Source organism: Varanus komodoensis, unplaced genomic scaffold, assembly GCF_004798865.1.
Source record: "Varanus komodoensis strain SLA01 unplaced genomic scaffold, ASM479886v1 scaffold11, whole genome shotgun sequence".
NCBI classification, from domain to species: Eukaryota; Metazoa; Chordata; class Lepidosauria; order Squamata; family Varanidae; genus Varanus; species Varanus komodoensis.
This window is the reverse complement of record NW_025335317.1, coordinates 24,729,121-24,756,365: the sequence shown is the minus strand read 5'-3', so window position 1 is coordinate 24,756,365 and position 27,245 is coordinate 24,729,121. Positions and strand designations below refer to the sequence as shown.

General features: G+C 39.7%; 1 protein-coding gene across 3 annotated transcripts in view; it reads left to right on the top strand.

Annotated features, from left to right (window-relative positions):
- PANK1 (pantothenate kinase 1) overlaps window positions 1-26,371 on the top strand; it is a 30,008-nt gene extending 3,637 nt beyond the window's left edge. For 2 of the 3 annotated variants that reach the window (XM_044420625.1, XM_044420624.1), the window contains exons 2-7: window positions 10,972-11,324; window positions 16,061-16,314; window positions 17,717-17,893; window positions 19,475-19,598; window positions 24,770-24,895; window positions 25,528-26,371. In XM_044420625.1, coding sequence (XP_044276560.1) covers window positions 10,972-11,324; window positions 16,061-16,314; window positions 17,717-17,893; window positions 19,475-19,598; window positions 24,770-24,895; window positions 25,528-25,587 — 1,094 coding nt within the window. In that variant the 3' untranslated portion in view covers window positions 25,588-26,371. Of the gene's footprint in view, window positions 1-10,971; window positions 11,325-16,060; window positions 16,315-17,716; window positions 17,894-19,461; window positions 19,599-24,769; window positions 24,896-25,527 lie in introns of those variants that run through there. The other variant, XR_006413782.1, reaches the window with a different exon arrangement.
- Window positions 26,372-27,245: the final 874 nt, after the last annotated feature.

Here is a 27,245-nt window from a genome sequence, read left to right as displayed (position 1 = left end):
AGACGACCTGGGTTCTAGTCCCCGCTCGGCCAGGGAGCCAACTGGGTGACTTTGGGCCAGTCACAGACTCTCAGCCCAACTTACCTCACAGGATTGTTGTGGGGGTAAGATGGAGGAGGAGAATGATGTAAGCTGCCTTGAGTCCTTTGTAGGAAAAAGGCAAGATATAAATCGAAGGGAAAAAAATCCAGAATCTAGTTCTTAGATTATGTGAAGTAATTTCAGATTAATCTTATTTTTAGTAAAGAACTTTAGCAGATTAAGCACATACACACATTGCTTTGTGATGAAATGTTTGGCACTGGTGCCAAAAGTGAAGTTGCAGTGATGATCTAGTGCTGAACAGCCCATGGGCAGCATTAATTCTTGTTGAGTTGCCAGAGTTTCTTTGGAGAGCAAGTTTCAGTTGTACTGGGAATGTCCTAGTTAAGGAGAAAGAGATCTGAGGCTGTACAAGACCAGCTTTTGGCTGAAATTGGCCATAGCACCACCTGCATAGAAGTGAAAGAACAGAAGAAGGCATCTGCAGTATTAGAATAGGCTTAATTTAGTATCTTGTTGGCACACCCTGAGAATTTCACTTCTGAGAGGTCATTTTTAATGAATTAGCCCCTTGAGCAGTTAGGTGCCAAACCATATGCTTCTCTCCTGCATGCACGATGTATACAGGCAGTCTCCAGGTGATGAACGAATTCTGTGCCTGAGGAAACAGAAATTTTGTCTTTAGGTTGAATTCAGATCACGTATAGTCAGCCCTCCACATTAGGAGCATAGGAAAAACTGTGACTATCTCTAGCCCACCTACCCCCCAAACTGACCAGCACCTGCTCTTGTAACAAGGAAATGTTGGAGAGATTTCTCTCTGGGCATACTTTGGAGGCCTCTCTCTCCTTTGACTTCCTCTCTATCTACAGTGATTCTGCTGTAAATTTTTCAAATTAATAGGCATTATAGTGGCTTGTTCATTAAGTATGGGTTGTTCATAACTTGGATGTTTGTAACCTGGGAACTGCCTGTATAGTAGATTCCCACAGACTGCCTTAGAGAAAAAATAAAAACATGGATTCAAGTTCTGTACCATGGATCAGAGCAGGCATGGCCAGCTTTTTAAGTCTACATGCCTACTCCAGTGGAGAGTATCAGCCATGAATATTTCTGTTCTTTCTATGCCTTGTCACTGCCAGCACTTTGTAGAGTGGCAGCAGGGGGCTGCTTTTTTTCTTTGTGAACATTAGACATCAAAGCAAACTCCTCTTTTAAAGTTTATATGGAATCTGGCTGGAAGCTGTCACATGTTACTAGGCATTGAACCCTCAGTTAGATGATCTGGCTTTACCTAAGTGAATAATTTATGATGTTACAGTTATTAATTTCCGCTTTTCTGCTCAAGGGATATAGTTAATATTGGTATTTCTAGTCAACTACCATTTTCTGTGTCTTTTTGTCTTCTTCTTTCTCTGCCTGATACAACCCCCTGAATAGAGCTTTTTTATTGATGTCGTTCTGTCCCTCAGCTTGTTTAGAACTATGTATGACTTCACAAATAACATAAAGTTTATAAAGAGAAGAATTGATAATAAGACTTCCTAGTGATTTGAAGTCATCGCAAAAGGCTGATTCTGTAGAAATCCCTACAAGCCTCCGGTCCAACTTACCTAAAATACTGCCTCCATCGCTATGTGTTACCATGACATTTATTGTAACAAAGAAAGTTATCTTAAATGTACCATTTATATGCAAAATTTAGTCCACAGGCTTTCCTTCAACATTAAAATGTCCTTCCTGGTGGTTTGCTTAAGACCAGTGATAGGAAATGGGGAGAAATAATGAGCACATTGTTGCCTGACCGTGTTCTTCGGAAAAAACAGACTATAAATTCAGTCTAATAATTGCTCATCCTATCGAACCTGAGCGGTGTTATACTGGGCATTCATGTATCCTGTGTGAAATCATCTAGGATTAATTCTCACATGCATATCCATTAGGTAGTAACTCACTATTTATATATGTATTTATCATATTAATATCCCTTCTTTGTTACTGCAAGAAACCCAAGGCAGTTTATATAATCTTCCTGCTTGTTCCCATTTATCATCACAACAGTCCTGCAAGGTAGGTTAGGCTGAGAGTCAGTGAATGGCCCAAAGTCATGGAGTGAGCTCAACCAAATGGGGACTAGACTCTGGAACTCCCAAGTCCCGGTCCAGTACTGTAACTACTATAGCAACAAACATCACACACAGTGCTATTAAAACAGTTAGGCCCCATGCTGTTCAATAGACAGTTCTTACACTCTGGTGCAAGTTGCCACATGTTGAGATCTCAAGTGAAATAGTTTGGACCCCCTGAAATGTAAAGTAGTATCCTAAATATTTTAAGCAAGTGGTCCCATTAGGACTTAAGGGGAAAACTTTGCCATCCCACATAAACCTGCTCACCTTATGAGAAAGGGCTTCTTACACTTCTGACTTCCTGTGGTTTAGGTGTTGTTGTGCACTGCCTGCAGTTGCCTTCAAGGTGTTGTGCTGCTATAATGGCCTGGTGTGGTACTGTCTTTTAAGTAATATCACATGCAACCTTTTTCTGTGTCATGTCCACATGTTCAGATCCAACAAATGTATAAAACACAATAATACAGTCCTCTGTTGTTCTCTTATACTAGGTTGCTACTGTGCTAAAACTGAGTTGCCCAGCAAGAAAGAATAAGTCTGCAGCTCCTACACAATCTCACAGTTTGCATTATCAAACAGCATGATTAAATAAGCCAGCATGGGCTATGGTATGTATGGGCACCCATATAGAATATTCAACTCCTGGCCACAGCATGTCATGGTGTGTGAACCCAAGGACCATGGGTTATGGGAGAGTCAACCCATACATAACCCTTGGTCCCTGAGTTTGTCCAACATTGAATATGCAAACTTTTTCTGGCACTTGCTGCAGGCTACCATGGCTTTAACAACCAATAGTGAGCCGTTTTGATAATGCAACACAGTCCAATATCTCTCTTTGGAAAGCTGTGATTAATGGGAGAATTATAAACTCCTTGTTAAAGTCATTTAGACTCCCCAACCTACTTTTTCATCAAAAAGTTAAAAACATTCATGCTTTTAATCTTTTACAGTTCTGGAAAATCAGCAGGACTAGTCCAATTTAAAATGCACTTGGAAACTGTGTTAAAGGTGGTCTCACATTATCCATGAATGAACTTTCCTCTGGATTGTTCAGCTGTTAGCATCCATCAAGTTAAGTGACCCTTGTAATCTTTTAGATACCTTATGTTTGCTTGGACTGGCTTCTCGTTGAGGTTGCACATGCATGTCTGGGCTGTAACTCTTTCAGATGAGCATGTGGAGTGCATGTGATCGACTCATAATAAATAAAGAAGAAAGTCCCTGCATGTAGAAAAGTAGATGTTGGACAATGCACCTAGTCTAGTCTTGTCCTTGACAGATTTATTTTCAATGCATAGGAATTTTTCCCTCACGAGGGAGGGACTTAATTGTTTAATGTTGAAATTCAGTCAGAAGTTTTCTACTTAAGTGAATGTTAAGCCATAGTCATTTATCTTTGAACAATAAAAGTGCCCAAATGGATCCTTGGTTTGATTTGCTATTATATCATAAATTAATGCTCAGCACAGTACAGCAGCATTACAGTTTGAAGCTATCGACTATTTTTAAATTTCATTTATTGGGTCGCTAACATCATACCAGGTATCTTATGACTAAGGTTACTGCATCCTATTTTAATATTGTAGTTCCTAGAACTGGGGTGCCTCATAGCAATGTCAGTTTTATAACCAGGCACACCAGCAAGCAACAGTATTGTTGCCTTTCTCTTCTTCTCACCTCTAGAGATTTATTGCAGTGATGGAACTGGGGAGGTAAATTGCTAACCAGTTCTTCTAAACAGAAGAAAATGGGTTCTGAACACTGGCATCTCACTGCAATTATTAAATATCGTGTGATAATTTTAGCTGATGTAAAATATTCAGTGAGTATTTTTGCTTTTGTAAAGACATTTGTAACACAGCTAAAGTTTTAATTGTATCTGTTAATAATGGGTCCACAGTTTTTTTCATAAGAAGCTACAAAGAGTGAGAAAATTGCTCCTAAAACTCTAAATATCTCATAGAGGTAACTGCTCTCTGTTTTAATCCCTTAAAAATCATGATAGATAAATACTTTAAATCCAAGAAGCCTATGTATCTTTAGTTGATTGATATTTGGTGCTGAAATCCACAACTGTGGCTTGTTCTGCTTCTGGCTATTCTGTAAGCATTAGTCCATATGATAGTATTATTCTTGAGCGCCTGGTTGTGATTTCTGTTTGGCCATGAAGCACTGGGTGGCCTCTGCCTTCATGATCTCTTTTCCTAGACAACCACGTGCCTTCCTGATCTGGTAGACAGAAGAAAATGAGTGCACAAATATGATAAGTAATGACAAACCTGCCATTATTATGGCTTGAAAGGAGTTCATCAGCTTAATACTTTTTTTGAAGGACGAAATATTATAAATACAGGGTTTTTTTTTTTTACTTTTGTTGATTTAGAGTGCTGATATCTTAAGGAGAACTTTTAGTTTTATGATCCTGCCTGCATCCTAAGATCTTCAAGGGAAGCCCAGAAAAATGGAGGGGGGAAAACAAAACAAAGCATCTTCCCCCCACAGGGTCTTTTTTTCTCTCTTTGGGGGTGAAGAATGGGGAATACGTTTTGTACTTTGCTGTTCCTTTTCCTCGGCTTTGCATCTCTAAGGGAAACTCTTCTCCAAACTTACATGGTACATTACATGACAGCAAGGGAGAGAGAGCCTTATTCATTGTGGTCCCCCATTTGTGAAGGTGCAACTGGCAGCAACATTATATTGTTTGCAGTTCCAGGTCATCACCTGTTTGTGGTTCAAACATTTTAAATTGGTTTAGGAAGCAGAGTAATGATGCCATGTGTGCTTATTGTTTTAGGGTAAGAAAATTACTAAATTTTATTAACTGCTCTGGTACCTTGGGATGAATGGTGCTAATATAAATATGTTAAACAAACGAACAGAGAATAAATAAAACTACTTTTTTAAAAATACGTAGCCTTACCACATGAACATCACTTTAATCTCTGTGGTTGAACAGATTCTTCAGAAACATTTGCAGTCTATTATTTATTTATTTACCCAATGTGAATTCTGCAAACTTTGCATCTGCAAGTGGGTGATGAGTGGGCAGAAATGAAGCATTTCTTGATGAACGAGCAGTAGATCCGCAGTTGTTTTTAGGCTTTAAAAATGTTCTAATGTACGAAGACCCCATATTGTCAAGAAGGTAATACTGATTTTTATATTGCTGGGAAATCTGGTTTTCAGACCAATTAAAACAGAAGTTATCTAGGGATGAAAGTAAACCCAAATAGATGAATATGCCAAATTCCCTAGAAAACTGCCATGAAATGAAGGAATGTTACTTTTTAAAGCATTGTGTACAACTCTGTGGATATCAATATACATCTCCAAGCCAGTGGAGGAAAATGCCTTAGCACTAGGAAAGGATGCGTTAGTGTGTTACCAGCAAATGTACTGATGGGTAGATGTGGTGCATGCTAATCCACAGCATGAACCAATTAACAGAACTGCAATACCATCAGCCAGTTTCTTGTTTGTGTACCATAATTTCTTTGCTACCCTCATGTGGATTTTAGAGCACATGTGCCCTTGGTAGGTCAGTCATGATTTTCTCTCTACACAGTTCAGATTCCTTTGCTGCATTAATGGCAGCAAGTAGCACAGTACTTAGCCCGGCGCTTTTAAAGCATCTAGCATTTATTTATGCTCTTATTAGCAAGGAAACTGACATCTGCTTCAGGATTTCAAAAGGGAGGCTGTGAAAGTGGAAGAACAAAGCATTTGAAAAGGGGCAGTATGCAAATCATGAGACCTCTATGAAAACCAACTCATGTAAAGGGCTATCTGACAAAACCCACTTAAGGATCACTTAGGCTGGTCTTTAAAAACTAGTGGCAAGATTGGCACAGTTGAGCCCTTGTGCTTCCTGTCCTTGACATACACATTCTCTCTGTGGCTTTTGACTCTTTGGGGAAAACATTCATCTTTCCCAATCTCCCCCTTTGCAGGGCTGAGAAGAAATGCAGGTCTCTTAAAAGTCCCAGCTGCACAGAGCATTCCTGCGTGGAGCAGGCTATTCTGCAACCCATGGCTATGAGCCAGGGATTCCTACTGTGCCAGTGCAAGCTGTGACGTCCAAGACCAAGGTTACAGGGCATAGCTGGGTGGTTTTTGTTTACATTGATCTCTCAGCGCGTGCACGCACATGTGCCTTTCTTCTCTCACATCTTTCAAAAAACAGAAGTTGTGTTTCGGAAATCCTGACTTTAAGAAGTGTGCTGGGACAGTGGAGAAGTACTGAGTTGCAGACATGAATATTTCCACCCTTCTGTACTGCAGATACAGAGCTCTCTCAGTTGTGGCTATAGATTTCTACAGATTAAGACAGAGTTCCCCAGCTCGATGTCCTCCATGTGTTTTGTGCTACATGTCCCAGCATTCCTGACTGTTGACCAAAGTGACTGGGAGTTGTTTGGGTTGGTCCAACAACCTGGAAGGCGGAAGGTTGGGGAAGGTTGGGTTAGGGTGTTCCACTACGTTTTCTCGCTTTTTGTTCTTACTAGTAGTAGATATAAGTAGCTTCCTCTGGCTCCACATTTTGGTAAATATAGGTTTACAGAAGATGCTTGCATTTGAAGGGCTTACATTTGTTAACCACAGATAACTAGGCAGAAATGGCAATCTAGAGGTGTGAATTTGCACCTGTATAAAGGCATATAATTAGAGTTCTCTATAGCTTAAAATCAGGATTTGTGTAAGTCTGTAATGAGATTAGTGTTATGAGCTTCAGTGTGTCTTGGTGGAATATGATGCGAGCCACTTGGCTTGCATTTGCAGTGTTGTTTCATCTGAATATCCTAAAATGCTGTGTTGTTCATACTGGCTTCAAATTTTCCAGGTTTTTGTTTAAAATATAAGATACAAGGTCCTGTACTTGATTAGTCATTTTTTTTGAGAGCTCTGCACAAGAAATACTTCCATACTTGTGGCTCTTTCATATGGTTTGTAGGTTAGTCCTCATATCCAGCAGGATTGCACATGTCATGTAGTTAGATATTTTTCAGAATGTTAACCAAACAGAATACTTTTTCATATTTGTAGAATCTACAGGAACGTAGATTTGTGTAAATGTTGGGATCCAGAAAGCTTTTGAACAACCTAGTTAGCCACATTACCTCTTCACAGGCTTACTTGTTGCAACCAGGTAAGTCTCTGAGAAAGTGCAGTCGGGAGATAAACTTTTGCTGGTTTGGTGCAGATCATTTGTGATTGGAAACGGCTATGCCTGGACTTTTGGTGAAGAATCTTGGTGGTGTTTGCTGGCAGTGGGGAGAATAGCTTACTGTTCTGCATCTCTTAAGGGTAGGCATCTTCCATAGGAAATGAATGCTTTTGTGAAATGGATCGCAAAATGGTTTGGGAGTGCGAATGAAAACCTTTCATTCTCAGGTCATCAATATACAGCAAAAAGACTGGGGGAAAATATCAACCAGCAATCCTCTGTACCAGGATTGGGACACTTGTGGCCAACCATTCAGTTCATCCTACAGCTTCTTGACAACTTTCACCATTAGCTATACTAAGTAAGGCTTATAAAAGTCGTAGGCTAAAACCTTTGGAGGTCCACAAGTTGCACACTCTTTCTCACTTACATAAGCCTAAGTCGTTTTGAGGCCTACCTCTGTGCAAATATTCATGGCTTAGAAACATTTAAACTATCATCTTCTTTCAGTAAAGGGGGTTCTTTTTCATCAGCATTTTTAAAATATTAGCAAGTATTTAAATGTTCTAAATGGCAGAGTACAAGGAAAATTCAAAATGGGAAGCTGCAGAAGCCAACTAGCCCGAAAAAAGAGTTTAACTTCTGAAAATTATGCCAGAATCCATTTCATAACATGGCTAATGTTTTGGCTGTTCCCATCCAGGCACTTATTTTCTTATTATTTCAAAACTGGTTATGTATCTTTTTACATTTGGATAGACATGTGGAGACATGGGGAAGAAAAACCCACAGTTGAGGAAAATCCAAGAAAAAATTAAGGAAAATCCCAATTCCCCCCCACAGAGATTTTAAAAAAAGAAAGGGGGAAACTTCATTTTTCTGGGGTTTTCCCCAAAACCTTCCGTTCATGTAAATATAGATGAAATGTTTTAATTAACTGGTTTGAGGACAATAGTTGAGGTTTGTTATTTTATCTTTATACCATGGCGGATCAGAACAGCTTAGCTATACTAAGAGTTTTCCATTTTTATTTTCTTTCTTTTTTTTCAGTCTGTGAGCTTTTTTAGGGCTTCCAATTTTGCATCGCTGATGTAAGTTACTAGGCTTAGGTTTCCAACCTCCCCACTGGGAAGACTCAGGGAGGGAATTCTGCTTATTTTAAAAAATGTCTTCTATAACGGCCAGCTAAAAATCGAAAGTGGTTCATTTCAGTCCTTCTTTCTCCCACCTTTCATTTCAGTATGCTTCTCTGAAAGAAGGAAAAAAAATGTTTTGCTCTTGCCTTGAAATTGTCCCAAATTTCTCCTTTTCTGCTTTTATTTACAAGACAAGAATGAGCATAACATGGTGCCCCAATTGTTTTATTACTCATGGCTGATTTTAAATATGGGAAGGAAAACCTCTTGGCAATATTGAGTTTCAGAGAAACTGTGGGGAGGGGGACTCCATTCCAGGAGTAAGTGGAACTGAAGGCAAAAGTGGTGGAGTCAAAGGCAAAGGGGGTGGAGCAAATAATTCAAAAAAGCAGCTTAAAGCTCTTGCATCCATTTAGCACAGCAGAATCCACCAAATGATTAGGCATGGAAGCTACTCAGAAGAATTGTCCCATTTCCGAGTTCAGCGCATTGCTACAGATGTAGTACTACAAAGATTCTTTCTGCTTCCACATTCCAGCGCAGCAGCTTTCTGAAATGCACAACTCTTGATAGCTATGCTGCATTAGCACAGACCATTTTAACAATGCCTTTCTAATATAAATCCCACTGCATTCAATGGAACTTGCTCCCTGGTTAAGTGTGGATAAATAGGATTGCATCCTAAATATTACCCCTGCCATATGAGCATGGATCTGTGGTTGCTGGCAACCTTGATGTGGGAAATGAATTATTCAAATTGACCCATGGATTTAATGTCACCCTGTAGTGAATAAAGCGTAGGACATTTCAGTAGCTGTTCATAAGTAATGCAAAGGGCTACTTATTATGGTGACAGACCATAAGATATTGGTAGCTTTTTTCTGTTTGACATGAGGCTAATATTGCCATGTGTTTCCCTGTTAAATTTGGAGCAACTGGTCATGGCAGGCATATTCCTTGCAGGGCCCCCCCTCCCCACAGCAGTTGTGTCAGTGCCAAAAATAGGAGCACACGGAACTATTTTGGGAGCATTGTTTCACAAGGGAGGGGTACAAGGAAAGAGACCAGGAAGTGTTGCTGTTCTCTTCCCTTTTCTTTTACTCTTGGCTCATCCTATTGAGTGATTCTAAAAATAGAATGTGATAGCATGCTGTTGATTTTCTGTGTGATGATACCGTGATCAAGAATTGTTTAAAACCTTACAAGATCTTTGTGATAAATTATTCACATTTGTGCTTTGTTCCTTTGAGTGAGAATACAGCTTAAACAGGTGTGGGCATGCATTTCCCTGAGTACTAGTGGGGATATTGGCATTTTTAAAAGTTGAATCGTGAGTTAGCTACATTCCAGAACACATTTATCAGTTTGCTTTCCTACATAGCCTAATTTGTGTTGTGTTTTACTTCCATCAAGCACAAGCGTGATGGAATCCTGGACATGGTGAAATACCATCATCAAAATCATCATTGTCATGAAGATGGTGGTTATTTTATGATGAAGTTAATGATTGTGGAAGCTGCTATTGGAAATAATATGCAGGCAAGAATGCCTTCCATCTTTCTCATGAATGAACTGCATGCTTGGTCTGCATTTATTTACATGTATTTAGTGCCATCAGTTTGCATGGCAATATACAGAGTACCATTAATCCAAACAGGTTTCTGTCGCAGGGATCTTAATAGTCCAAATTTTGGCAATGTTGAACATAGCAGAGAAAAGTGAAACTAGAGTTGAAAGTATCCAAAGCTTGCAAATACAGGAAAGGATGAGTTCTAACATACAAAGAAAGCATACAGCCACCATACCATGGGAAGCTGCCTTATACCAACTCAAACCTTTGGTTCATCTGTCACAGTGCTGTTGACACTGATTGGCAAAAGATTTCCCAGCCGTGCCTAGAGATGCTGCGCCTGCTCTCCCACTGCGCTACAATGCGTCCCCCATGGATGTCGAGGTATCAGGAGGCCAGGAAAGCCTTCTGTAGCTGGTTGAACTGATCAATACTCTGACCAGTGTTTTAAGCAATTGTATGAGTCTGTGTAAAGACCCAAACTACTCCAGACATGTTAGCTTATAAAAGGATGACCCTGACCTCTGTTGATAGCATTTTTGCTGTTGCTAACAGTGTGCATTATATTTTCAGTTTCCAAACAGTTTCCAAAAGTGTGCATTATATTTTCTTCTGTTATTTAGTGTGCAAAATATCTTCTTGGAATATATCCCAGAAGAGATCTTTTAAACCTTGCTGGGAACCATTGCCCTGCTTGAAATCTCTCTATTACAGCCTGAAATGGCATACTAACCTATGTCATCTGAAAAGCTAAAAACAAACTCCAGAGATTTGGGGTTTCTTCTGAGAGATAGGCAGAATTTTGAAATGTTGGGAACCAATCTTCTAAGTTTCATGTGATCTGTTACTGTTGAATGTCGCTTTCAGAAATTATTTAAATATGCCTAAATTAATCCATATTTCTCTGTTCTTATTCTGCTTCCTTAGCATTCCCATGGTTTGGCATGGATATTGGTGGGACACTTGTTAAACTGGTCTACTTTGAACCAAAAGACATTACAGCTGAAGAGGAACAGGAGGAAGTGGAAAACCTGAAAAGCATTAGGAAGTACTTGACTTCCAATACTGCCTATGGAAAAACTGGAATCCGAGATGTCCACCTCGAATTGAAAAACTTGACTATGTGTGGACGTAAAGGGAATCTTCATTTCATCCGTTTTCCAAGCTGTGCTATGCATAGATTCATACAGATGGGTAGCGAAAAGAATTTCTCAAGCTTGCATACCACGCTTTGTGCCACAGGAGGTGGAGCTTACAAGTTTGAGGAAGACTTTCGAATGGTATGTTGCGCTTGGGCATAGCGTTTCCCTCTTGCAGTGCTGCCGAATCAAATAGAGGAAAATGTTTTTGTCAATCAAGCTTACAGCTTGTTTCATTGGCTTGTTTCATTGTCCGTGTGGCTACTTTAAACCAACAGCTTTCCAGTGCAATCCTTCCAGGTTCCCAGTGCAATCCCTGTATGTGTCTACTCAGAAGTAATCCGCATTGAGTACAGTGGATCTTATTCTCAAGCAGCAAGTAACTAAACTGTTAACAGAGAGGGAATGTCTGCAGAAGCATGTCCTTTAAGGAGGGGAGGGTATATTTGCTTATCATGCTACATATATCCTGCTGATTGTCTCCTCATTACATCTATTTTGTTATATATTAAAATGATCTTAGATCATCCCTTTGTATGCTTGAGGTGATACACTGTGCTTGTCCAGTAGATAGCCCTTCTTTAGATCTGAGCTCAGTGTAGGCACCAGTGGGCAGAGTTGCCAAGCACTCAGGCTCCAGGGCCAGTCATTGCATGAGGGGGAACTACTGAATAGGGCTTTCGACAGGTGGGGCAACTCTATGGTTATGCTGCTGACTGTCAGGTCTTAACATTAATCACAAATTGGTGTATTTTAAGGAAAACTGGGAGAACTGATTATGTGGGTGAGTGGGATGAAAAAGAGTTTTCAGCTGGTTTCAGCTGAGTCATTTGAAGAAATAATACAGATGTTATGCTACTCCTACTTCACTTTCCTTCTAATGCCCCCCCCCCCCGGCAAGTGATCAATATTTGTAAAATTGTAGACAGAGATCAGTTGAATGATTTTTTTAAATGCTTTCAGATTTGTCAGAAAATGCATTGCAGGGCTACATATCCTTTTCATTTCCATCTTGTATTTATCTGTTATCATATTGAAAGCTTATGTGTTTTCTAAAGCAATTTGTGGCCCTCCAAATGCATTGATCTAAAACTCCTGGCACTGACTATACTGACTAGGACTGACAGGAGCTGTAGGCAAAATATCTGGAGGTCCATAAATTCTAATTAGGAGTGGAATTTACAGAGCTTTGAATATGATAGAATTTTTGTTTCTGACTTTTAAAGTTTGCCTGCACACTGGAAGATTCCTAAAACCCAAAGTTCTGAGAAATCTTTATGGCCAGTCCTCTGATGGAATTTCCTGCATGCCTGTTTAGTGCAAGGGTAGGGGTCCTGTAGCCCTCCAGATATTGGATTACTCTTGCCCATAATCTGAGACCATTGGCCATGCTAACAAGATCTGGAAGGTGAATAAGGGAAGACATGGTAGCAGGGTATAAATTTATGCATGATGTGGAGAAAATGAATAGCCCCCCCCCCCAGTGAATGGGAGAGACAGATATCAAGACAGATAAAAGGAAGTACTTAGTTAAACCGTGGAATTCAGTACAAATGTAGTACTGACTACCAGTTTGGGTAACTTGAAAAGGAAATTTTAAAAAATTCCTGGAGGATAAGACTATCAGTGGCTACTAATCTTAATGGCTATATGCTGCCTCCAGTATCAGGCAACAGGTCTATGTGCACCAGCTTCTGGAGAATATGGGTGGGAGGGTACAATTGTGCTCATGCCCTGCTTGTGGGTTTCCCAAGGGCAGCTGGCTGGCCACCGTGTGTATAGAATGCTGGACTAGAGTGGCCCGTGGTCTGATCCAGCACAGCTTTCTTATGTTCCTATGGCTCAGGTTTCCACCCCTGACTTTGTGTGATAACAGTGGTTCCCATAGGTATGGGAGAAGAGATTTTTAATTTTGCTTTTTTAAAAGTTCTAGTAAGAAATCAACAATTCTGTGCCTTTCCCATAGCATTACAGCAGCTTATAATTTTCAGTATGCTCATCCTGTTAGCTGTTGGCCTGAGGCAAAAGGTGAGGCAGGATAGGTAAGGCAGTACCTCCTTGCTGTGTTGCTTTGTGTGGGTGAGCGTGCCACTCTGGATTATGTAACACATGCACAGTTGCTGTTGTCTTTCAAGTAGCTCTGTCCCTGTTAAGAGGTCTTCACAACCCTGTTTGCTTTGAAATGGTATAGCCTGGGGAAAAATCTGCCATTTTTCATGGTATGCAAACAGTTGATTCTATAGCCATGGGTTTCAGATCATACTTAGTTCATTGCTGGGAACTAATGGATCACTCCAGTGTAGGCATGGCAATGCAGCTCTTTGACAACTGTAACTGAAGCAGTTAATATTTCCAGTTCTACAATGCAGTACAGTTTCCATTGTGCTCTCTTCATTCATTATACAAAACTCAATTGATTGCCTGTGTTTGCTGTAGAGGGTAAGAAAGGAAAACTGGTGTCTGAAAACAAACCAATGTATATCACCTGGACCCTGGTTTAAATTATAGATTTTGTTTGAACATGGTTTTGGAATCAGGGGCTATCCAAAAATTTGTAACAGGTACAGTTGCATTGCTATGGCTCTAGATGATAAGAGGTACGGCTACTTTTCAGTTCTAACTCGTGGGGAGAATGAATTATAACGGGAAATTTTGTCTGACCTGTGAAACCACTTAATTACCTGAGTAGTTCTTAACCTATTCTTTTGGAAAGATTGTCCCAAGGCACTATTCGAGTCCATGGTCACCCCTAGAGCTCTTACTTCAACCACAAAGTGCTGCCAGAAGTATATATGTTGATAATAGCATTGTTAAACAGCTCCATACCAAAAACTGGGCTTCAAGACTTTCCCATTTAGCGGGATTCTGGCATTGTAACTACATTTTAAAACTCTGATGTTTTTAAAGAGAACAGAAGGTAGCCTGAAGGTGATTTTGCTCTCCACAGAAAGAGAGACACAAACACAGAGAGAGTTTTCATAGCCTTGTATACATTTCTTTTGTCCCATCTTCAATTTTGAAAAAAACAGGTTATGCAGGTTTTATAAGAGAATGGGTTTGTTTGTATGTTATATTAACCCAGCCTAGCAATAAGCCATGGTAGGTTAGTTGTCATGCGAATAACATGAGTCTGACAGACAACTGGGTTTACCATGGGTTGTTGACCCCTTCCGCTTTCCCCCACCCCCCACCTTCCTGTGGGGCGATTCCTGTGGGGCACTTGGTTCAGGAGAACCAAGCTGTCTCTTGTACTCTACACCTCCCCCCTTACCTGTTTTTCCCCTAGAGAGTGCAGCAACCATCTTGACAGGTGGCTGTGATGTCCTCTACTTCGACAGCCACAGACAGCCTTTTCAGTGTGCCCAAGCAGCACCTTGCAGGAGCTGTCCATGACTGTCGGAACGTCCTAAAAAATCGCACAAGAGAAACAAAAGATGTGAATGATCTTTGCACAGATCCTTTGTGCTGAGATTCCCAGAATCCACCTTTGCAGCAAGATCCTCATCTTGCTGTGCCACATCTTGGCTAATGCACGTAAGGGATATGCATTCTTTGCCTTCTTCCCAACTTAAAAAGTTCACTCTCTAGGCAAAACTTTGGGTTCCTTTAAAAGGGTTTCTGACTGGGCAATGTGGGGTTCTTTCTGTTTCTGGTTTGTTTTGTTTTGGGCTTGAACATAAACAACACCCCTCAGCTATCTCAAAGAATTGAGAGGCTCGGGAAGAAATTCCAAACATGCATTGGTATGTGAACTACCTGGGGATGGGTGGAAGAAGATGAGGATCTTGCCACACCCCCATTTCATATGGAAAGATCCCTTGCACTTTTGGTTTCCCCTGAAAGTATGCTTTCTGACAGCTTTCAAAAGAAATCAAAGGAAGTTAAAACAGTTGGAGCCAGTTTTGGGCAATTTCCAGCAATGTTTCCTGTTGCACCTTTGCAGGAGGCACCCCTCTGGACAATGCCTCAGGCAAGGTTTAATCCCAGTGCTCACAGGTACAATTAATTTTTAGGTGCTTTTTTTTTTGTGCCAACCTTTTCTGCAATTCAGTTTTAACTTCTCCTTGGGCCCTTTGATAGGGATGTGGGCTGTCAAAATAGATACTGCAAAAACTGATTGTCAAGCTGACTTTCACAGTCTGTCCCCACCAGCAAAAAAAAAAAAAAAAGAAAAAATAAAAAAAAAAAAGTAAATACTAATCCACAGCAACTCCAAAATAGTTTGTGATTGCAGCAGGGAGAGGGCAGCTTGGACACTTTGAGGGCAACTGGCACTGCTGGCTGCCCTGGAGCTGGTTGGCAGAAGCATCAAGGGCAGTTGGCTGCTTTTGCTATGCACCTCTGCTGTTGATAATGGGGTTCCAAAGACCCAAGAACCCATTGTGGGTGCAGCAACCCCCACAAATAGCCTTTGGGTGGTTTGTGTGGCTTGCAGTGCTTGGACAAGGCACACTGGAGAAATCAGGCTGGGTTCTTGTGATGGTTTGTAATGACATGCAAACACAAGCCATTTTTAAAAGTCTGTCGGATCAGAGACAAAAGCAGAATGTCTGAAGCAGTGATCCTTCTTTTAAAATATCATCAGCTTTTTGAGAAAACAATTGTCAATGAGCATAGTAGAGAGATGTCTCCAAGGAGAGAAAAGACCTTGGCTCAGATTTCAAACATGGAACGTGTTGACCTGATGGTTGTGCTTGCTGTTGGAACAGATGGGCAATATGCTTGACTTGAAACTTCCTGTGTAAATACTGTATATTATTCTAGTGATGACCCATTGTGTAACTCAAACAGTACAAAGTGTTTCAGCAGAACCTTTTGACCCATCGATCAGATTTCTGTTGTTCCAACATGTGTTCATTTATTAACATCTCTTGCAGATTGCTGACCTTCAGCTTCATAAGCTGGATGAGTTGGACTGCTTGATCCAGGGCTTGCTCTATGTGGATTCCATTGGTTTCAACGGCCAGCCGGAGTGCTATTATTTTGAAAATCCTGCAGATCCTGAACGATGTCAGAAAAAGCCTTACTGCCTTGATAATCCTTTCCCTATGCTTCTAGTTAACATAGGCTCTGGGGTCAGCATCTTAGCAGTGTATTCCAAGGACAACTATAAGAGAGTTACAGGGACCAGGTGAATATATATAAACTATATCCTTTGCTGAAATGAAATGTTCTAGGATTGAGCCCAAAGATTCTGAATCTTTATTACAACAGGCCTCTTAACTGAAGAAAGCACCTGAAGTCAGAGGCTTACCTCCTCGGCATATGTGAGGTAAAAAAATCAAATGGCTTCTGAGTTAAATCTGGATTTTGAGCTCAGGTTTGTCCCCAGCTGTCTCTAGTGGAGCACAATGTTTATTGATCATGGATCTTTGAGAGGAAAATCTTTGGAGGAACAAAGTAGTGAACTGCCTCATTTAATTCCCCAGAAGTGCCAGTCTACATAAAATGTTTTAAGTAATCTGTGACTAAGAAAGCCACAGTGTAATGATACCAACAACTTATTCTCTTAACTTATTTTCAAACTTGGTAAGGTGCTTTTCAGGTAAACAACTTACAAGATATAAGTCAAATACATATTATCTTAAGCAAGTTAAAAACCATAACTATTCACTGGTGTTTATTACTATGCTAGAGGAAAAGGAATATAGCATGGGCATGTTGGTTCAATTTGATTTTAATTAGCCTTTCTTATGAGCTTGTGAAAACAGTTAAAATATGAGTAGCTACCAGTATTTAAGATGATCCAAGAAAAAAATTCTTCAGGCATTTTGGTCCTACCTCTCTATAATACACCATGGCATTTAGCACTACATCTTTGTCATGACTTATTTCCAAAGAAACAGATACAACATCATAAAGAAAAGTGCATCTGAGCATGCACAGATTGATTTTACATTCAACTTCAAACCATGGTTTAGTGCTATAGAATGGGCAGCTGCAATGCTATGGCTCACCCAACACTACTGTCCACCTCCAACCTTGGGACAAGGGAGCAGACTTTATTTAGTCCAAACTAGGATCAAACTGTCACATACGGTCCTGGTTTCTTGACCATACTTTAAACTAAATCTAACAGTAATTTCATACCATTGTTCACTGGTACTGTTCAAGGGGTGGATAAGGTTATACACATCCCTGCACGCATATGTTGCGTGCAACTTGGCATGATTAGCATGTCTTCACTGAGGGGAAAGAATGGCACAGATTGGGACTATACACATGTACAGCAGTGCCTGCCTTCCTAATTCCTTCGGCACAGGAACAGAATGGCACCTGTTTATGAACCAACCCATACTGAATTTTGTATAAAATAACTGTACTCACAGCTATCAAAACGTAGCCAGGTGCCTTCCACCACGGCTATCAAAACCAAGTAATTCCGGATGCAGTCAGCATCACCCCACCCTAACCCCTTCTCTTAACTTGAGGGTCTCTTTTGGAGGATGAAATTTGAGGCTTTTCTAGAAGACAGACATTAAGGAGCCTAAGCCTTTCCATGGTAGCTGAAACTGCTCCTTTCCTCTTCATAGTCTTGGCGGTGGTACATTCCTGGGCCTGTGTTGTTTGCTGACTGGCTGTGAGACTTTTGAAGAAGCGCTAGAAATGGCAGCTAAAGGAGACAGCACTAATGTTGATAAACTGGTGAAGGATATTTATGGAGGAGACTACGAACGCTTTGGTCTTCAAGGATCTGCTGTAGCATCAAGGTACATGTCAACAGGTCACCTGAAAAAAGTTCACTGTAGATCACGATGGACCTTCTAGAGCTGTGTTTATGGATAGGTTATACCTTTGACCACCAATATAAACACCACTAGTTTTTCATGTTATTCTCTTTCAGGGAAAAAATAAAGAGTGTCTTGTGGGGCCTCAGCGGCTGTTAGATAAGAGAATGTTTCATTAGATATGTAAAGTGGGGCAGTAAAAATAGCTCATGTATATTGAAATAAGGATGGGATGGCGGCAAGAGGAGAGAGAAGATGGACAGATATCCTGAAAGTAGTGATACCATACCTCACACAATTCCTTTAACCTCTGGTGTGATGTAGATTGATCACCAAATAGCAAGAGTTAGGTGTTTATGTCAGAACCTATCTAGAAATATCAGCTTGTAATTCTAGGCAATTAACCGTGGTTTGTTTCCTTAACCCTGGGTGAGAACCCAAAGAAATAGTACACGCTATCATTTAGCATGACAACCTAAACCATACCCTAATGAGGGTATAATGATATCAATGAGATTTGTTCTTCACCTTACAATTGAAGAGGCAGGAAATCTGCCTTAATGTTAAACCATGTTGAAGATAAATCAGGTTTGTAAACCTGCATCAAGTCATTACTTTGAATCTTGATTGCTGAGGGCCTAACAATATGCAGATTCATGCCTTTTCTTCAGGAAAAGCTGTTTCAAGAGGGGAGCAGTTTAGAGCAGAGAAGCACTGGAAAGGCAGGTGGAGAGAGAGGATGGCTGTTAAATTCTCTCCTTCCTTTCCACTTCTCTGTCCAAATTGTCCATGCTAAACTTTTTTTTTTTCAATTCACAAACATACATTTGAAAAGCAAACAAGGAAAATATGTCAGTGACGATGATGTGGACAGGAGAAGCAATATGTGGGCAAACGAGTTAAGCAGCCTCTGTGCTTACTTGAGCCACTCTGCTCAACTTCCCATAAAAAGTACATTTAATCTGTGTTGGCGACTAATGAATAGGAATACTGGGAATAGTTGCCTCAAACTGGAAAGTACCATGCTAGGGAAATTTGACTTACATAAGTAATGCAAACAAACCATATTTACGTATTTTGTTTATGTACAACCTTAGTGATTGAGGATGCTTACTTTAAATTAATTGATTTGACTCGTATATGGTATCTTTAGGTATATGGTGGCTTTAGGATGCATTGCTTTGACTTGACTCTTACCTTGAAAAAATGGTTCTGCCAACCACTACTATGTATATAATATCCAACGTATCCTGGTCATACCAAAATAAATGTGTTAGACTGTAAAACATCATGAGTCTCTGCTGCTTATGATTCTTGCTGACTGGTTAATGTTACAAAGATAATAATTTCTATTTATATACAGTCCAGTTGTAAGAAAGTAATGCTAACTAACTCTTAGTAGTTCTGACTGGTGGCATTTGCTGTGTTCATGTGTGTGGCTTGCATCCTGCATGAATGCCTTACTTATATATCCCAGACAAACTATTTAAAAACCTATTTTTAGAAACCTTGGCCTTTCTGAAAAATGTAAGAAAAATCATATCCTCTAGTATTATCACACAGCTTCGGCAACATGATGAGCAAAGAAAAGAGGGATTCCATCAGTAAAGAAGACCTGGCAAGAGCAACTTTAGTCACCATCACCAATAACATTGGCTCCATTGCTCGGATGTGTGCTCTGAATGAGGTAAGAACATGTTTCTAGAAAGCTATGAAAGCTTCTGTTGTGCCACTGAAAGTACTTGAACTTGAATTTACATAACAGACATAAATGCCAAGCTATTTTAGCAGGGCTGGACAACTTAGGAGTCTCCAGATGCTGTGGGATGCCGCTTCCATAGTCATAGCAAGCATAGCCAATGGTGATGGATGATGGGGGTTGTAGGCCAAAACATCTGACGATGTACAACTTGCTTACCCCATTTTGCAATATATTCCATACTGTCAAATGAAACATTTAGCAGCAGGTTTTTCTTTTAAATGATTAAGCTGTTCAGCAGAGTTAACTTGTGAAGCACTTCCACTACATATAATATCAGTGGTTCTCACACTTCAGATCACCAGTGGAAGTTTTGTCTGCTCAAGGTTTGCATATAAGATTTGAACCCTTCTGTTCTGCCACCAGCACTTACCATGTAAGGCTGTGGATTATACTCATTTGATTGTTAATGAGGCTGCATGGTAAATATGACTATCTGTGCGTGTATGTAAATAGGACCTTGTATTATTCTTTGGTCCTTTGTGTTTTATTCTTCCTTATCACTCAGAGTTGAATTGCGTATTCAAGTATTTTAGTTTTGACAGAAGAAACAGAACAACATGGCTCTGTTGATGTCCCTGCTAACCAGGTGACTTACAGACCTACTAAACCAAGTGCCCCTGAGGTTCAGTCGGGCGGAGATTCCTAATTTGTATTTTGAACCATGACACATTATAGACATTTCTCTATAGACTTTTCAAAGGAAACTCTATAGATTTTTCAAAGTAAAACCAAACCAGCTGGATCCTGGTTTGAGCATATCATGGCAACTTGAAGGTGTATGCATATTTTAAAAGTGTGCTAGTGTTACACCAGGTAATCTTGGGGAGTAATACACCTCAAAAGAAAGTGCTTGTTCTCCAGATTGCCTCAAAAGGTTTGGGATCTTTTCCTGGGGTTTAACACATGTGACCAGAGAGAACAAGCCCTGGTTTTGCATTCATATAAACACACACAACACTAGGAAAGGAACGGAACAGAATGAAACTATTATTCAGCAGAAAAATACAGAGCAAGGACAAGCTTTTAATTCGATTTTCCTGGACTACAAATATTCTTGTTGCATCCCAGTCTTACAAAGAGATAAATAATTCCTTGCTTAACAGAGAGAGACTAAATTGAGAGGGTGAGGCGGGGGTCTGTTACCTGTTCCATAGCAGTAGAGTTCAGAGCTCGTGTGAAGCTCTTGAGTATCCATAGCACCTGTGTTTCTTTTCTAAGTCCCTGATCCTTATATTATTACTCCCTGTACTTGTGTCTGTGGAGAAGATGAGTTTCCCAGACTCATGCTAGTTGTCGGAAAGGTGCTTGATTGCTTCTTGATGACCTTAACTACTGTTTCTCTGGGTAAGAGGTACATTCTTTGTCTGTGTTTGCTGGGTACTATGAATGAGGTAATTTGGGTCATCCTCCTTGCAGGGTTGTTTTCCTAATCTTTTAAAGTCTGACCCTTTCTCTACAAGAATTCCAGCATTCATCCTTATCTCACACTGGCTAGCCCAAGATTTCTAGGCTCCTTTTCCTGAATTCAAACCTACCCAACATGGCCTATTGCCTAAAAACCAGTTCTGGCCTGGGAACTTATTGTTATGATGTTCTGTGCATGTTACACTAGCATGGTGCCATGACTGGGGTGTTGGACTTAATTAAGGAAGACCCAGGTTCAAATTTAAGTTCAGCCATGAAGTTCAGTGGTGCTTTAGACAAGTCACCATCAGCTGAAATGACTGTACATGAAGATTGTATGGCTACTACACTTTGAGGCCAAAATTAGCAACAGTCCATATCCTACTGTCCACTGGTAATCAGAGAGCCAGTGTGGTGTAGTGGTTAAGAGCATGGGACTGGGACTCAGGCGATCTGGGTTCTAGTCCCTGCTCAGCCATGGAGCCAACTGGGTGGCTTTGGGCCAGTCACAGACTCTCAGCCCAACCTACCTCACAGGGTTGTTGTTGTGGGGATAAGATGGAGGAGGAGAATGATGTAAGCTGCCTTGAGCCCTTTGTAGGAAAAAGGCAGGATATAAATCGGGGGGGGGGGGGAATAAGTGTTATCACGAGTTTAATTTCTGCCATATCTTCACTTCATCAGTCAAGCCACTTGTGGGTGAACAAGAAAATCAAGAAAATACCATATGGAACACTTTACACCATTAGACATTACCAGGAGAGAGCAAAAACACAGGTCTATTACAGTTAGCAATAGCCATGTGGAATTTGGAGGGGCAGGATGCTAAAATATCAAATCAGACAAAGTATTTATGCATTTTTATTGCTCCATGACTGAGGATTCCTTTTAACACATAGAAACAAAAACATTGCATAACATATAACTAGAAAGCCTCTTCAGTAAGAAGCAGCCCTAATCCTCCTTCTCTTTGCTTTCAGCTTCTTTACAGTGTTGCCTTGTGGCATGGAGTTCAAGCAGCATTGTACAGGGCTATCAAAGCGTGGAGAGTTAACTGCTGTGAGGCTGCATTTAATATGAAGAGATTGACCATTACTGAATAGTATGATGCAGTTAGTTTTGAAAGAGGATTAAATCTTTGTGGAGAGATGGGGGTTGTGAAAACATGATGTTAATATAAATAAGTGGAAAACTTTGGACAAATTATGCATTTCTATTATGTCTTTGACAGCAGAAATTGACTGTATTGTTGTATACTTTCATATCTACCCCAGTGGTCTTTTAGTCACCTAGCCACAGTTTCCAAAGGCTTATAATTCATAAGACTGATCTATTTCTCATGCAACAACAAACTGTGGTTTGATTAACCATGGTTTGTTAAATTGGGGTTGTCATTATGTAGGAACTTGGTAGTATGGGTCAACTATGGGTGTTAAACAACCCATGAAGAAAATCCATGGTCTGTTGTTAGGTTGTAACTATTGATTGTTTAAAGCATGGGTTGTTGTGAGTAAACCCAGAACAATGGGTTCCTTTACCAGATTACAGAGGCAGGAAGCAAAAACAGTGAAAAATATTAGCTTCTTTATATACCGGTATTGGAGTACAGAAAAGGCAGTAGGGGATACAGGGAAGAAGAAGGCAAAAGAGAATGGAAACAAGCCAGGACCTGAGAAAACAAACCATAATTTGTTTGAACTTCTTTCAGATAAAGCTTGGATAAGGCAACAAACAATGGTTTAAATAAACTGTAGACTGACATAATGTCTAAACCAGACCTCTGACTCATTTCAGATAGGCATCCAAACCCAGTTAAGCCTTGAGCTTCCAAGTGGCTTTAACTTTGGTTTACAACAGCTTTCCCCCAGTTGTTTTGGATTGCACCTCTGATGTTTCCTGTCCATTGACCAGACCATGATGTCCAAATTTGCAAATTGTGGTTAATGCTTTCTTTCAAATAGTAATTGCAAATCCATTTCAGACAATAGTGGTGATTGATAGGGCACGTGCTAACCATACATTGCTGTTCTTGAGGTTATGGTAAACTGTGGCTTGTGCTAAAGTGAACCTGCGCAAGAGCAGAGAAGGAAGCATACCAGGCTGTAGTCTGTCTTCTGTTCCTGCAAACCATAGTGTGAAGGAATCTGAATTGATTCTCACCAAAAGCTATCAATAGCCCAGCATACCATAATTGTTGTGCAGACCATTTCATGAACCAAAAGTAGTAGTCTTCAGAAGTCTCAGCTGACATTTGAATGGAAGAAGCTGCCTTATGCTGACTAAGACCATTGTGTGTCCTTTAGGCAAAAAACAATTCGCAGAACAATTTTTCTGCCTTAAGTTCCCCATTTTTCTTATGGTATGGCTCAGCCACCTCTTTCATTAATGAGGCAGGTAACTGCTTATATAGTACTGTAGATCCTTAAGAGTCACCTGAGAAATTAAATCTTTATTGCAAGTGGTCTTCTAAAATTATTATTTTCAAATAACTCCTAGGAGCTTGTGTAGCACAAGGATTAAAGGCATGATCAATGACCCAGTGAGGTTCCAGCTTAAATCTCAGCTCTGAATTCACTGGTTAGCCTTAAACAAATATTTATCTGTCAGTTTCAGATAATCACCTACATTATGAGGTTGACAATAATGCATCAAGGGATTCCAGTAATGATACAAATACTTTGAGAGAAATGTACAGAGAACTTTAGAAAAATGCCATATAAATGCTAACCTTGGCACTTCTTAATTGAACTAAGAATATGTTTGGAGTACAGGGAGAGCATGGAGTTGTCAGAACAGGCAGATGTGCATGATTAACACTAGCCCTCATCATATTAGCACCTTGAAAGCTTTCCAGGCAAAAATAACTTGCACTGATTTTTAAAAAAATGCTGATGCTTATATAGTTACCAGTTTCAGGGGTGTTAATTTGACTGTCAGTTTTAAGACAGAAACTGCACAATTGTACTAAAGCTTTGAGTGCCATAAATAGTGCACTCCTGAACCATTTTTCTTTCCAAAGTAGTTCCTTCTTGCTAAATACTGATTGCTGTCATACAGTATTTCAGCCAATTTCATGCAGGCAGAACAGAACAAGGATGCCAACTTTCTAATAGGTAAAATATACAAGATAGGAAAAAATAACAAAGAATGAAATGACTTTGTATCTGATACCTTCCTTCAGTTACCACCTTCAAGGTAGTTGGAGAAAGTCTTGAAGACAAGGAGGAGGCTTTCTCAGTGGTGGCTCCCCTAATTCTCCCCACATGTTGTCATCTTTTTGGTGTCATGTTAAAACTGCCTTCTACTCCCAGATATTTAATGGCATATGATAGTATACATTAGTTAACAGTTCTAGTTCTTACTGAAACTGTTTTAGAACTTTAAACTGTTTTTAAATTTTGTGTATTAGAAATTTACACAATATTTTACTGTATCCATTTTTATTATTGTACATATGATACATTCTTGTAAACTGCCAGAAAGGTTTTCGCTATAGAAAATGGCATTCTAACTCAGAAATGTTACCTCAGAGTATTTTCCTGTGGAAATAAGATCATTCATTTTTGTGAAACTCTGTTCTTAAGAGACATGGAATAAACATTTTAACTGTAAATGCTACTGGAAAACATAGTATGTTTTAAAGGTGAAAATTGCAGCCTATTAAATGTGTATCTTTTTCTTACATTTTACAGCACATTGAGAGAGTGGTGTTTGTTGGAAACTTTCTGAGAATCAACATGGTTGCCATGAAGGTGCTAGCCTATGCCATGGACTATTGGTCAAAGGGACAACTTAAAGCTCTCTTTTTGGAACATGAGGTAAAAACTGCCTCCCCTTCCCATGCCGTTACTCCATTAGTGCATCATGATGATGTTGAAATTGTTACTTATTCTTCCCTCTTTAATGTATGAATGGGAAGAAAGATCAGTATCCATTCAAATATAGATGTGACATCTTTAGTAGTAGTAGTACTATCATTCCTAGTATGATACGGGGTTTTATGAGCTCAACCTTTCCGCAATTCAAGTTTGTTGGAAGCAAGTTCATAAGTAAACTTCTAATTCATAATTCAGAGGTCCAAATGTGAACAAAAATACATTCTGGCTGTTGTATCTGAGTTTGCTGTTTTTGTAAAATAAGTGAACTGCTTCATCTTTTACTAGCTCAGCTGTATTTGCTTAAAATGCCTAAATGCTGGGAAAGTCTTAGAACAACCAATTGTATTTGCAATGTTCTTGTTTGCTGTTTTGAGCATTCATGAAGATGAGCTAATGAAGACTCTCCTCCCCTCCCCCCCCACACACATTCTACATTTTATTCTACAGTATCGGTAATTATGGTTTATACTTTGGGTTGTTCACCTTTTAAAATAATATTTTTGTGTTACTTCTGGAATGCTGAAAAGTCACGTTACTAACGCTCCTTCCCACACTTTTCTCTCATTTTGAAGGGTTACTTTGGTGCTGTTGGTGCCCTTCTAGAATTGCTTAAAATGACAGAGGAGCAGTGATGACAACCGCAAGGACTTGAACGCTTGCTGCAAAAGTGTCAGTCGCTAGGAGGATGGAAAAGAAGCCATGATGGACATTCTAACTGCTGGATTTGTAAATAATAATTTAAACTTGGTTTAGCTGATCTTTTAACTTAGGGTTGGACGTTAATGTCAACATTCATACCAGGAATCTAAAAAGGCATTTTTATCTGTATACAACTTTTTTTTAAGACAAAATGTGCAATGTGGCCAAACATGGCAGATTTTTATGGATTGTGTCTAAAACAAAAAAAAGTGAATACTGTATGGGAAAAGGACCTAAGATATGAGACACTGGTTTTATTAATATTATTTTTTCTTCTGGGGTTTACTGATCTAGTGTGATAATTATTCATTTAGTAATTGCTCTAGGAGATTTTTTTTAATCTTTCATGACGTTTCATGATCGCTGTTGGTTTCAAATGAAACTGAAAAACTGGCATTTAGTGTGAACACTAAAGTAATGAATCTTGTTGCCTTCATTTTTCATTGAACTGTTTTCTCATCTTGCTCAAACAGACTGTTTTTTCTTAGGGAGCCCTTGTTGGCAATAATGAGAAGTGCTGTCAGCTGTGCCATCGTATCTACTGGAAATAGGGAGGACACCTCAAGCTATCCTTTTGGAAATGTGTACAGTATTGAGTCAACCATTGGCCTGATTACCTGAAGGAATGTCTTCTTCCATATGTGCCCACCTGCCCCTTAACATGTGGGGCAGACGCTCTTCTCTGGGTGCCCTCCCTGCAGGAGATTAGGAGGATGACTACCCAGAGAAGGGCCTTCTCTGCGGTGGCACCCCAATTGTGGAATTCACTCCCCAGAGAGGTTTGTCTGGCGCCGTCACTTTATTCTTTTTGGCACCAGGCCAAACCCTTTTTATTTTCCGAATATTTTAAGACCTGACTGTTTTAATTGGGGTTTTATTATTGCTAAATTTTAGGACGCTGTGTTTTAATTTTTTCTTTTTTCTTTTCTTTTCTTACATTTTGTATTGTTAAACCGGGACGGTCTGCAAAAGTTTTAAATAAATAAATAAACCATTCCCTGTGCATTAAACACTTTTTGTAGTAATCCAAGCTGAACACATTTGCTTATTGGACAGGAAAAAGGTTGAGTTTCCACAAACAGCAGATAAGATGGTAAACCTGTGCTCACATAACTGAATGTTTTTCCCCATTTGAGGGGGTGGGGGAAACTTCACATAAGCTGCCTTTCTATTTGCATGGATTTTCCCCCCATATGGGAGTTGATTCAGTCATGTGGGGCCCCACCAGCAGTCTGAAGTGAAACAATCCATAAACAGGTCTACCATTGATCAGCTTTTGTGAAAATTAAGCCTTAAAGGATATTTTTATTATGACAAATGTATTTGCAAATGGAAATAAGAAGACAAATGTTAGGTAATCTGTTGACATCTTCAGATATGTCAAATGGATGTCAGTTTTTATGTTGAGAGCTAATGAATACTAATTTGTGAAAAATTGTGCTCTTATTAACCACAAGAATGACTAGTGGTATTAAAAATTCATATTTTAAAAAAGAATGAATAAATCTACAATCAAGTGAGGAACTTGAAATGTACAAACTTTGCAAAGAATAGCATTAAATACTAAATGCGATTGTTTACCTAGTTGACT